We start from the raw sequence: 12707 nt of genomic DNA, 5'->3' as shown, positions 1-12707 counted from the left end.
TTCTCATCACATCATTTTTAGTGGAGTGAACAATGACCACGAATAAAGATTTAAATTGAGAAAGCATTTCTGATTGTACACAAAAGAAATTATTTGCTGGATTAGTCTGTTTAGCACTTCATTTCACTCAGGAGTTGATAATAAATTTCGATCATTTGCTCTCAGATACTAAAGTAAGTAATACTTCAGGACCATAGAGAACGCTAAACCATAGCTATAAGATGTACAGGAGGTTAATTTATAAAAATAGGTTCTTAAAACAGTTCTGTGTCTTTTACTTCTCTCACAGGTCATCTGGATGCACTCCTGCGGGGGTTGGTTCTGGGCAAACTAGGAAAAGCAGGACATAAGGCAACACTGGAAGAAGCCCGTCGTCGGTTTAAGGACCATGTCGAGGGAAAACAGATTCTCTCCGCTGATCTGCGGAGTCCTGTAGGTTTTCATAATAAATTCCATGTTTTCTAATGGCTGCACCATTCTGTAAAGTTAGAACTTTTAATATAGTTGCTAAAATTGACCTACGAACTGACCCACAAACCATCCCCTCATTTGATTGAAGTTTCTTAGCACTGTGATAGTAAACAGCGATTGGCTGTGCACATTGCCCTGAAAGAACTGTGTGCTGTACTCCGTCACTTGCCAGCGGATATAGCAGTTGTGGTTGTACACAGGATGGTTAGTTCTGTGTCATAATTTGTTGCATTTAACACGTGATATCTTTTATTGGCATCTTTCGTGTATTTGTTTCAAAGAGAGCATTGGAGTACAAGGGAGAGATGGGGAGATTTTCTGTCTGTTCTTTTACTCCCCAAATGGCCATGTTGGTTGTGTCTGGACCAGGGCAAAGTCCCAAGCTTGAAACTATGCTGGTCTCTCTCATGGGTATCAGAGGTGCAGGTCCTTGGATCATCCTGCTCCTTCTCAAATGCAGCAGCAGCAGCAGAAAGCTGAACGTCTTCTGTCAGCTGGTTCAAAATGGCCAAAATGGCCAGAGCCAAGCCGAGCCAATTTTTATGCCAGGAGCTAGGAACTTCCTCCGGGTCTCCCATGTTGATACAGGGTCCCAAGGACTTAGGCCATCCTCAGCTTATGCTTTCCCATAAGCAGAGAGCTGGATGGGATGTGGAGCAGCCAGGATACTGGTACTAGCAGACTGATACTTAATTTGTTGAACCACCACACCAGATCCTTGAAAAGCAGAGTTATAGGGGCATTAGATGGGGAAGAGACAGAGATCTTTCATCTGCTGGTTCATTCCCCATATTGTCACAACATCCAGGGTTGGGACAGGCCAAAGCCAGTAATCTTTGACTACATACAGTTTTTTTTTTTTAAAGATGTATTTATTTTTATTGCAAAGTCAGATATACAGAGTGGAGGAGAGACAGAGTGAAATATCTTCCATCTGATGATTCACTCCCCAAGCTGCCGTAATGGCCAGTGCTGCACCAGTCCGAAGCCAGAAGCCCAGATGCTCTTCCAGGTCTTTCATGCAGGTGCATGGTCCCAAGGCCTTGGGCCGTTCTCAACTGCTTTCCCAGGCCACAAGCAGAGAGCTTGATGGGAAGCGGGGCTGCCAGGATTAGAACCAGCGCGTTCAAGACAAGGGCTTTATCCCCTAGGCCACGGCACCAGTCCCCTGCATACAGGTCTTGTTTGTATTTGGCAAGGGCCTAAGTTCCTGGGCCATGTTCATCTGCTTCCCCAGACACCTTAGCAGGGAGATGTGTAGGAAGTAGAAAGGCTAGAACTCAAATTGGAACAAGATGTATTTTATCAAATGACCATTTTGTTCTCTATTCTCTTGTAGGTTTATCTGACTGTTTTGAAGCATGGTGATGGCACTACCTTAGATATTATGCTAAAGGTGAGTATGTGAATAAGCCTCGGTTTAAAAAAATTTGCTCCAAAATAAGCCTGTGCTTTCATTCCACTATGAATTTTTTGAAGTACCGTATTATTTGAAAAAGTTTCTTCTTCTCTCACTTTCTTTTTTAAGATTTATTTTTCTTGGGAAGTCAGATTTACAGAGAGAAGTTAAAACAAAGAGAAAGATCTTCCAATCCGCTGGTTCACTCTCCGTGTGACTGCAGCAGTCAGAACTGAGCAGAGCTGACCCAAAGCCAGGAGCCAGGAACTTCTTCCAGATCTTCCACACTGCTGCAGGGTCCCAGGGCTTTGGCCTGTCCTCAACTGTTTTCCCAGGGCACAAGGCAGGAGCTAGATGGGAAGTGGGGCTGCTAGAATTAGAACCAGTGCCCAAAAGGGATCCTGATGCCTGCAAGGCAAGGGCTCTTGCCACTAGGCTACCGTGCTGGGCTCTCTTTCTCCTTTTAAGGATTTATTATTTATTTGAAAGAAAGTGTTAAAGAAAATGGAAAATATCTCCATCCTTCTTCTGATTGGCATTCTAAACAGTTGCAGCAGTTGGGGCCAGCCAGGCTGAAGCCAAGAGCCAGGAGCTTCAGAGAGCTAGATTAGAAGCAGAGTAGCTGAGATTAGAACTAGTACCCATGTGATATAACTGCAGCTTAATATGCTGTGCCATAAGGCTGGCTCCTTCCTTCTCATTTAAAAAATTTTTTTATTATAGGGCCTGGCATGATAGCCCAGCATGATGGCTTAGTGGCTAAATCCTCCTCTTACATGCTCTGGAATCCCATATGCCTGCCACTTCGTGTCCCATCTGCTCCACTTCCTATCCAGCTCCCGCTTCTGGCCTGGGTAAGCAGTTGAGGATGGGCCAAAGCCTTGGGACCCTGCACACATGTGGAAGACCCACAAGATGCTCCTGACTCCCAGGTTCACATCAGCTCAGCTCTGACCATTGCAACCGTTTGGTGAGAAAACCAGCAGAGAGACCTTTCTGTTTCTCCTTCTCTATAAATTTGCCTTTCAAATAAAATAAATGAAGAAAAAGAAAGAAGAAGAAAACCTATTTCTGGACCTGGCGTGGTAGCCTTGCAGCTAAAGTCTTTGCCTTGCACGCATCAGGATCCCATATGGGTGCCGGTTCTAATCCTGACAGCCCTGCTTCTCATTCAGCTCCCTGATTGTGGTCTGGAAAAGCAGTCGAGGATGGCCCAAGGCCTTGAAAACCTGCACCTGCATAGGAGACCTGGAAGAAGCTCCAAGCTCCTGGCTTCAGATCCAGCACAGCTCCGGCTGTTGTGGCTACTTGGGGAGTGAATCAATGGACGGAAGATCTTCCTCTCTGTCTTTAGTCCTCTCTGCATATCTGGCTTTCCAATAAAAAATTTAAAATAAATAAATTTATTTTAGGGATAGTATAATGGCACAGTGTGTTAATCCACTCCCTTCCCCACAGGTACCCATAACAGTGCTAGTTCATGTCCTAGTTGCTCCACCTCCAATGTGCCATACTGCCAATAAGGCTGAGAAGGAACCTGAGAACCAAAGTACTTTAGCCTTTCCCACCATGTGGCAGACCCGGATAGAATTCTAGGCTCTTGGCTTTGACTTTTATAGCCATTTGGGGAATGAACCAGGCAATAGAACGTCTTCCTCTTTTTCTGTCACTCTTATCTTACAAATCAATTACCAAATCAGTCATTTTTGAGTTTTATTTATATGCAAGACAGAGTGTCAGAGAAATCTGTATCCTCTGGTACTCCCCGAAAGCCTGCCAAGGCTGATGTTTCTCCAGCCAGAGCCAGAATCCAGAACTTCCATCCAGCTCTCCCTGGATGTGTGGCAGGCAGCCACGTGCTTATGCTGTTACCTGGTGCCTCTCAGGAGATTTTGTGTTCTCAGGAAGTTGGATTAGAAGTAGAGGCAGGACCTATCCCAGGCACCACTGTAGAACATGGCTGTCCCAAGTGGCAGTGCAACTGGCTGCACTATAATACCTCTGCTAATTTCCTTCTCTTGAAAGTTGGATGAACTCAGAGTTGAACTTTGTATCCTTTTTTAAAAAAAAATTTTTTTTTAAATAAGGTTTATTTATTTTTATTGAAAAAGCAGATCTACAGAGAAAGGAAGAGACAGAGAGGAAGATTTTTCGTCCACTGGTTCACTCCCCAAGTGGCTACAGCAGCCAGAACTGAGCCGATCAACAGCCAGGACCTTCTTTCGGGTCTCCCATGTAGGTGCAGGGTCCCAAGGCTTTGGGCTGTCCTTGGCTGCTTTCCCAGGCCACAAGGAGAAAGTTGGATAGGAAGTGGAACAACCGCGACAGAAACAGGTGTCCATATGCTATCCTGGCACATGCAAGACAAGGATTTAGCCACTAAGGTCCCTGCGAGCTGTATTATAAATTCCTGTTAAATAAACTATACCTCAGGCAGACACTTGGCCTGCTGGTTAGGTCCTCATTGGGGCCACCTGCATATCATATCTGAGTGTGTCTGGTTCAGGTCCCAGCAAATGCGCTTCTGATGCAGCTTACTGCTAACGTGCGTCCTGGGCGGTGGACAGATGGCCCAGGTACTTGTCCCTGCCACCTCACGTGGGAGACCTAAATAGAATTCCAGGCTGCTGACTGTTTTCTTGGCTCAGCCCTTGCTGTAGAGGACTTTGGGAAGTGAACTATTAAATAGAAGCTTTCTTTTGCTCCTCCTTTCAAATGGTAGATGAGAGAGAAGGAAAAGAAAGGAGGAAGAAACTACTTCAGAATGTAGTACATTTCCCATGTTGTACATGGCATTTTTTTCTAATCATATATACCTTGTTTTGTGAATAGTTTGCCTTTCATCTCAACATTGAGATCCCTCTCGGTCTGTGAACTTGTGCACTATATCATGTGTATGAAATGGGATGATTTATGTATTATTTACTTTATTTCATGCAAGTATGGGGAGAAACGGGGTACTGAAAATAAAGGAATACCTAGAGATTTTTGTTTCTTGAAATTTACCATAGAAGTTGGGGGAGGTAATCAGCCTTATTAGGGCAAGAGCTGTGTTGGAGGCAGTTAGGTTCTTCAAGGGACCTTGAGGTGAGAATGAGGAAGCTTGTTTTCTGTTGGTAATTTGGGAATAAGCAGCAGCACAGCGAACAGTCCTGTTTGCAGGGTGAGATTGTAGTGCCACCTGCTGGAATAGTAGAGCAGGTGCTCCTTGGAACGAACAAAGGAAGAGGATACCAGACTCTTAAGATAAGGACAAGGTCTAGATCATGCAGCTACTTAGAACCAAAGCTGACAATAGTATCCATGACTCCTGACTTCCTATTTATTTTGCCATGAAGTTGTTCAACAAAGCCCAAAGGAGAGGAGAAGAAACTGGAGCTATAGTGGATCTCTAGACTGTTCAGTGTAAAATCCTAAGAACAGGTCAGAAGAGTCTATAAGTCAAATTGTCATATTTGAATTTGATCTTGTGGGAGTTTTTGTTGTTGTTGTTTTGTTTTAATTAGAGTGCTTCCTTCTACTAGCTCATTCCCCAAAGAGCTGTAGCAGCTGCGGCTGGGCCAAACAGAAGCAAGGAGCCTGCAGCTCCATCTGGGCCTCCCGGGTGGAATCTGGGACCGAAGCACTTGGGCCATCTTCTACTGTCCCATACATAGCATAGTCAGGACTCAGACCAGCACCCAAGGGGATGCCAGCCTTGGCAACAAAAGCTAACCCACTGTGCCAGCCCCTGTAGTTGGGGGATAATGTTTTGGTGTAGTTAGGAATACCTGCATCTCTTACCAGAGGACCTGAATTTGAGGTTCAGCTTCAGTTCCTGCTCTTGCTTCCTGCTGATACAAGAAGCTTTAAAAAAAACAACATTGACTTTCTTTTTTAAGTTTTATTCATTTATTTGAAAAGCAGAATTATGTGGTTGAGTAGGGAAATATTCCATTTGCTGATTCATTCTCTGGCCATACTGCCAGGGGTCTGGCTAGACTATACCTGCAAGCCTGGAATTCTATCACACCTGCTCGGTCGGTGACGGGACTCGAGTTCTTTGGCCGTTTGCTGCTGCGTTTCCCACAAGTGCATTGGCAGGCAAATAGGTTGAAAATGGAACAGCCAGGACTTGAGCCATTATGCCTATGTAATGCTGGCATCACAGGCAGCAGCTCAACCTACTGTGCCACAACACTGGCCCAAAAATAATTTTTTTTTTTAAATAGAATTAAATGATGAATTTAAGGGGCTGACAGTAAGACATCTATACCCCATCAGAGTGCCTGAATCCAATACCCAGTTCTAGTTTTAACTCTAGACCCACCCTGCCGATTCAGACCCTGGGAGGTAAGCAGATGGTGGCAAAATTAATTTGAATTCATGTCATCACATGAGAGACCTGAACTGTGCCCTCAACCCTAGCTTTAGCCTATACCATTTCTAGTCATTTCGGGGTAAATTAGTGGACACCAGCTGTTTCTTTTACCTTTCAAGTAAATGAGTGATAAATTTATTTATTGAAATCCATATATAAGTTTTCTCATACCTTTCTGTGCTTTTTGAAGATCCATTTTTTTTTTAATTTACTCTTTTTATTTGAAAGGTAGACTTAAAAAGAAAAGGAGAGGCAGAAAGAGAAAAATCTTCTATCTGCTGATTCACTACCCAAATGGCTGCAATGCCTGGAGCTGAACTGATCTGAAGCCAGGATCTCCCTCTGGGTCTCCCACATGGGTGCAGAGACCCAAGATTTTGAGCCATCCCCCGCGCTCTCGTAAGCCATAAGCAGTGGCTGGATCAGAAGTGGAGCAGTCAGAATATGAACCAGCACCCATTTGGGATCCTGGTACTTGAACATGGAGACTTAGCCTTTTGAGGTCCCAGCACAGTAGTCTAGTGGCTAAAGTCCTTGCCTTGAACATGTCGGGATCCCATATGGGTACTAGTTCTAATCCTGGTTACTTCACTTCCCATGCAGCTCCCTGCCTATGGCTTGCAAAAGCAGTTTCTTTCTGTGTATTTGCCTTTCCAATAAAAATAAATAAATCTTTTACAAAAAAGAAAAAAAATGAGCCTTTTTTTTAAAGATTTATTTATTTTTATTACAAAGTCAGATATACAGACAGGAGGAGAGACAGAGAGGAGGATCTTCCATCCAATGATTCACTCCCCAAATGTCCGCAACGGCTGGTGCTGTGCCAGTCCGGAGCCAGGAACCAGGAACCTCTTTTAGGTCTCCCATGCGGGTGCAGGGTCCCAAGGCTTTATAGATATAGAAATGTAGATATATAGATATATGTATATAGTCATATATATAATTGATTTTTATTGGAAAGGCAAATATATAGAGGAGGAGATACAGAGAGGAAGATCTTCCAATCTACTGGTTCACTCCCCACGTGGTCACAACAGCCAGAGCTGAGTCAGTCTGAAGTCAGGAGTCAGGAGCTTCTTCCAGGTCTCCCACACAGGTGCAGGGTCCCAAAGCTTTCGGCCATCCTCGACTGCTTTACCAGGCCACAGGCAGGGAGATGAATGGGAAGTGGAGTGACTAGAACATGTACCATCGCCTATATGGGATCCTGGTTCTTGCAAGGGGAGGATTAGCCAATTCTTGATTGTATCTAATGCTATAAATGTTATCATATATATTTTTGCTTGTGTGTCTAACCCAGAGCATTAGCCCATTAATAGTGGTATGAAAAAATCTGGCTGTGGAAGATTTCCCTTAGATCGTGGTGTTAAAGCCTCAGAACTGAGGACAAAGTATCCATTTACTGGGCAGTTCAATCTAAGGCTGTTCTTCCTATCAAAGAAATTGACAAATGTGATGTCCAAGTTTGTGAAAAAATATTATTTGTTAATATTTTCCAGTCTTAACGGTGGGAAGCAGAGCAAAAATATTTCCAACTTGGGGTAAAAGCTTATAGGTGCAAATGCAGAATTTCCAAGGGAATGTTAACCATCTCTATTTTTTCACCATAGCTTCATAAGCAAGCAGATATGCAAGAAGAGAAAAACCGAATTGAAAGAGTTCTTGGGGCTACTCTTTTGCCTGATCTGATTCAAAAAGTCCTCACATTTGCACTTTCAGTAAGTTTCAGGAAAACTTCTCTTAGAGGGAATTGTGTCTGATCTTCCTTAACCTTGGACCAAGGAATTCTCTTGCTGGAAGATGGCTGTGAGCCTAGTCCTGACTCCCGGTGTCTCCCACTAGTGGTAGTGTTAGAATGGTTGGGAGCAGAAATCCTCTTCCTGTAGAATGGCAGCCCGGAGGACAGGGATTCCAGGAACCTGGGCCAGCCTTACCCTTCGCCTGCTTTATGCTCTTCCTTTCTTCACCCTGTGAGATCCCAAGCACCTCTCCCAGGAGCAGCCTGTTGGTTTGTACCTGTCTCGGAGCCTCAGGGCTAGAAACTTCTGGTGCCAGTTAATTGCTAAAACAAAAAATGTCTGTCTTCAGTGTGCTTACTTGAGGTTCTCAGTAGTGTGTTGGATGTTTTACTGTTGATTCTCTGTATAGGAAGAGGTACGTCCACAGGACACAGTCTCGGTGATTGGTGGAGTAGCTGGAGGCAGCAAGCATGGAAGGAAAGCTGCTTGGAAGTTCATCAAGGACAACTGGGAAGAACTTTATAATCGATACCAGGGAGGATTCTTAATATCCAGACTAATAAAAGTATGTGAGCACTTTATGTGACTAGTCGTGAGTGACATGCAGGAACACCTATAGCTCGTCAGACCCGTGGGTTATGGTCCTTAGTTACTGACTTTAAGGAGTTCCCCATTCCCCATCTCATACTTTCTGAAGTTGGGAGAGAATAGAAGGATTGGTTCTTAGGGTAATGGAAAGTTCTTCCTCAAATTATTTTATTTTCACTAAAATAATTTGCTTTTTTCAGCTATCAGTTGAGGGATTCGCAGTTGATAAAATGGCTGGAGAGGTTAAGGTAAGTGCTTTTCAGTGTTTTAAGTAAAGATACATGTTTGTTACCTTTGAATGTTCAGATATTATACTTTGGGATCTCTTTGCTTTTGTTTAGAGAAAGCTTAAGTTATATTTTTAATGTCTGAAGAAATTAGAATTGGAATCATCTCTGAGGACATCTAGTTGAAAGAATGTAAGACTCTGGGACCAGTGCTGTGATGCAGAAGACACCTGCAGTGCTGGCATCCCCCAGAGGCACCAGTTCAAGTCCAGGCTCCTCCACTTCTGATCTTGCTCTCTGCTAGTGGCCTGGGAAAGCAGCAGCAGATGAGCCAAGTGCTTGGACCCTTGCCCCAATGTGGAAGATCTGGAGGAAGCTCCCAGCTCCTGGCTTCAGCCTGACCTAGCCCCAGCCATTTTTGCCATTTGGTTACTGAAGTAGGAGGCTTCCTTCTTCTGGCTTCCTCCCCACATGTTGTGATAGCCAGGGCTGGACCAAAGTGGGTACCCTCTGCTGCTTTCCCAGACCGTTAATGGGGAGCAGCCTTATTGGTGGCAGCTTTACCTGAAATGCCACAACACTGGCAGCCTTTCACTTTCATTCAAAGACAAAGAGGTTATCAGGAGTGAACTGATAAGTTCTGATGTCTATAACATAATTTGGTTCACTCTGTGAGATGTTAGGAATAGGTTTGGGTTTTGTTTTGTTTTGTTTTGTTTCGTTTTGTTTTGTTTTTGAGATTTCAGATCTTGAGTAAACAGTGAGAAGTGATTTCTGCCTTCATTTATGTTGTGTATGATGTGGTCACATATTTTTATTACACATGTAGTAAGTACTATGAAGCAGAAATTAAGGGCATCAGCCAGGCAGGACCTTGCAGGCCAGGTGAAGGACTGCCTCCGAATGCAAAGTGTGCCCATGGTTGATGAAGAAAGGAGAAACCTGATTGTACTTGTGTCACTATTCACTAGTCTGGCTGTAATTTGGAGAATAATTTGGAACAGGGAAGAGATTTTTATTTGAGAGGTAGAGTTACAGAAAGGGAAGAAGAGACAAAGAGAGATCTTCCATCCACTGGTTTACTGCCCCAAATGGTTGCAATGGCTGGAGTTGAACTGATCCGAAGCCAGGAGCTTCTTCCTGCTTTCCCACATGGGTGCAGGGGTCAAGGACTTGAGTAATACTCTGTCTGCTGCTTTCCCAGACACATTCAGCAGGGAGATGGCTTGAAAACGTAGCAGCTAGTACTCGAAATGGCTCCACTGTGGGATGCCAACATTGCAGGTAAAGGCTTAGCGGTCTCTGCTGCTGGCTGGACTGAATTGTAAGCATAACATTTGAAAATCAGGGCAGAGTTTTGGTTTGTTTTGTTTTCTTTTTTGTTTTTGGTGGGTTTTTTGTTTGTTTTTCTGTTAAATTTTTATTTTGAATTTTTGAATTTTATGGTACAATTTCATAGAGACTGGGATTTCTCCACACAATCTCCTCACCCCAGTTTCTTTATACAGCTCCAGAGAAGGCCTTGCTTGCTTCCTTTTAGGCTGAAGGTGGCAGTGGTAGATTTTGTAGACCAATGTAAGCCTTCCTGCAGAGCAGTAGGCATGGGGGGTTTTTTTAGTGGGGGGTTGTTGTTGTTGTTGCTGCTGCTGCTTTTCCCTTGTAACAAGGATATCCATTTCTGTCACCACTAATGAATCTGTATGCTGGGTTGTTGCGTCCCAGGCTTTCTTTGAGAGCCACCCGGCTCCTTCGGCCGAGCGCACCATCCAGCAGTGCTGTGAGAACATCCTGCTGAATGCTGCTTGGCTCAAGCGAGACGCCGAGAGCATCCACCAGTACCTCGTTCAGCGGAAGGCTTCGCCGCCCGCAGTGTGAGCCCCGAGCCTGTCTCGTCCCCACCACGCCTCTGCTGCACGCTGCAGGGGGAGCGACCCGACAGCTGGATCACATGCCAAGAATTCGGAGTCTTCTTCCAAACCAGTGGGGGTTGGACAATGAATGTAGTTAACTGGTTCCTGCTCACACTCCAGAATTAAATTCTATTGAAAAAGGAAAATCAGCAATTCAGCAAAAAAAATATATATATAAAATTTAAAATGTAAATATGATAGTAATAAAATAGAGCATAACGAAACTGTGAACTTCCTGAAGCCTTGTCAGTGATGAAAAGTATTTAACACTCTCCTGTTAATGGCAGATGTTGTGTTCTAAGAACCAACCAGGAGGAAAGCTGAGGCTTCTGGCTGAGGAGGACTGTCGCGAGGTGGGTCCCACATGCGGGCTGCCAGTCAAGGGCAGTGTCCACTGCTGGGGACGGTCAGTGTAAAAGGCCAGCAGCCGGTGTCACATAGCGGGAGTCTGCGTAACTCTGAGTGGTTTTCTTTTTGGCGTGGGGAACTGATCAGGAAGATTTCTTTTCCTGCTTAACTCAATCTGAACCAAGGATTGCTGTCTCCTCTTTGCCTTCCCATCTGTGTGACATCTCTCCCACCCCCACCCCAGCCAATTCCTCCAACCACCAAAAAAAAAAAATTTTTTTTTTTAAAGTTAAACAAAAACCCTATTCTGCCCGGGTCTGGGTTTTTGCCTCCCCTTACTTCCACTTCCAACCCCCACCCATGATGTCCTCCTTTAGAGTTACAGAAATAATAAAGAACATCTCATAGCCACAGTCATAAGAGAAACTGATAGACATTATTTTTTTTTCTTTTTTAAAATGACTTAAGAACCCTGAAATACATGTAGATGACACAGTAGAGATAGCTTTCCGGCCAGACTTTTGCGAAGGAGTTGTTTTTTCAGCTCGCAGCGCACCTTGCCATGGGACAGGCTCACTGGGGAGCTACTTCCGGAAAGCCCCCTGCACGTGCGCAATGCAGGCCGCTGCTGGGAGCCTCTTTGAGAACGCAGCCACGGAGCCCATGTGTGCCCCTCTGCTTGCGCAGCGTCCCCTCCAGCGAGCCTCACCCATCTAAGCCAGCAGGTTTGGACACTCAGTCTCATGCCCTGCCCCTTTCCCTACATTTTTCCTTTTATTTTTCCTTAAAAACAAACAAAAAAAGTTCTGTATGTTATTAACAGAAATTCCTCTTTGGTGTGGCTTGACTGTATTTCAGAGGGTCATCAGATCGTGAGGTTGCTTCCCGGAACCATTTTTGTGCTGTTGTTTTAAAAAATAATAATTTAAAAAGTTGGCGTTAATAAAAATGTCAATGTGAACTCTGTCCTGATTTCTTTTATTTGATGAGAAACTCCAAACTTTCCTATTAGCATTTCAGCAAGATGATTAGAAGTTTTGTTACCATAAGATTTGGGGAGGAGTGGCTTTAAGAAAATCCAATTACTGGATTCCTAATGAATCTAAATGAAAAATGCGATTTCCTCCACATGAGTTCTGGGTTTTCCAGTATATCTCACAGACCTTTCCTGTCGTCACCTGGAACCAGGACCACCTCAGTCCGGTCTTGACATGTCAGCATACGCTGGTGGAGAGGCCATGCTTGCGGGTCTTCCGTTTTGCTTCTAGAAACATGCTGCGTCCTTTCCTGGCCAGCTGTTGGCCCACAGGGATGGCAGCCTCAGATCGCAGCTCCCCTGCCCTCTGCCGACATCTGTGGTCATTGCTAACAGCCAGTGAGGATGCGAAGTGTCAGGGTGCGCCGTTCCCTGCCATTCCCTGGCTGCTCACAAGAGTACCTTGCCCAGGCTGCCCTTGCCAGCTCTAGCTCCTTGGCACCTAAGGCTACCCAGGGCTTCCTGGGCTGGCTGTACATTTCTCCACTGTTCTGTGTTGGTTTCCCAGGTCCTTCTCTGAGTCAGTCCTGCTTTCCGCTAACAGCCCACTTGGACTACGCCCCATAGCCTTGCTGCTTGGCATGCCTCTAAAGATGTTAGTCCAGGGCCCAGCATAGGCATTGAGGCTA

At 44.7% G+C, this 12707-nt stretch overlaps 1 protein-coding gene across 6 annotated transcripts in view; it reads left to right on the top strand.

Annotated features, from left to right (window-relative positions):
- The window catches only part of NPEPPS (aminopeptidase puromycin sensitive), a 78762-nt gene extending 66759 nt beyond the window's left edge, over positions 1-12003 (top strand). For 5 of the 6 annotated variants that reach the window (XM_041001721.1, XM_041001720.1, XM_041001723.1 and 2 more), the window contains 6 exons: positions 290-432; positions 1811-1867; positions 7841-7948; positions 8379-8534; positions 8758-8805; positions 10507-12003. In XM_041001721.1, the coding sequence (XP_040857655.1) occupies positions 290-432; positions 1811-1867; positions 7841-7948; positions 8379-8534; positions 8758-8805; positions 10507-10659 (665 nt within the window). In that variant the 3' untranslated portion in view covers positions 10660-12003. Of the gene's footprint in view, positions 1-289; positions 438-563; positions 793-1810; positions 1868-7840; positions 7949-8378; positions 8535-8757; positions 8806-10506 lie in introns of those variants that run through there. The other variant, XM_041001726.1, reaches the window with a different exon arrangement.
- Positions 12004-12707: the final 704 nt, after the last annotated feature.

The sequence above is a fragment of the Ochotona curzoniae genome, unplaced genomic scaffold, assembly GCF_017591425.1.
Source record: "Ochotona curzoniae isolate NIBS_2020 unplaced genomic scaffold, NIBS_Ocur_1.0 scaffold_2453, whole genome shotgun sequence".
NCBI classification, from domain to species: domain Eukaryota; kingdom Metazoa; phylum Chordata; class Mammalia; order Lagomorpha; family Ochotonidae; genus Ochotona; species Ochotona curzoniae.
This window is presented reverse-complemented; position numbering and strand designations above follow the sequence as displayed.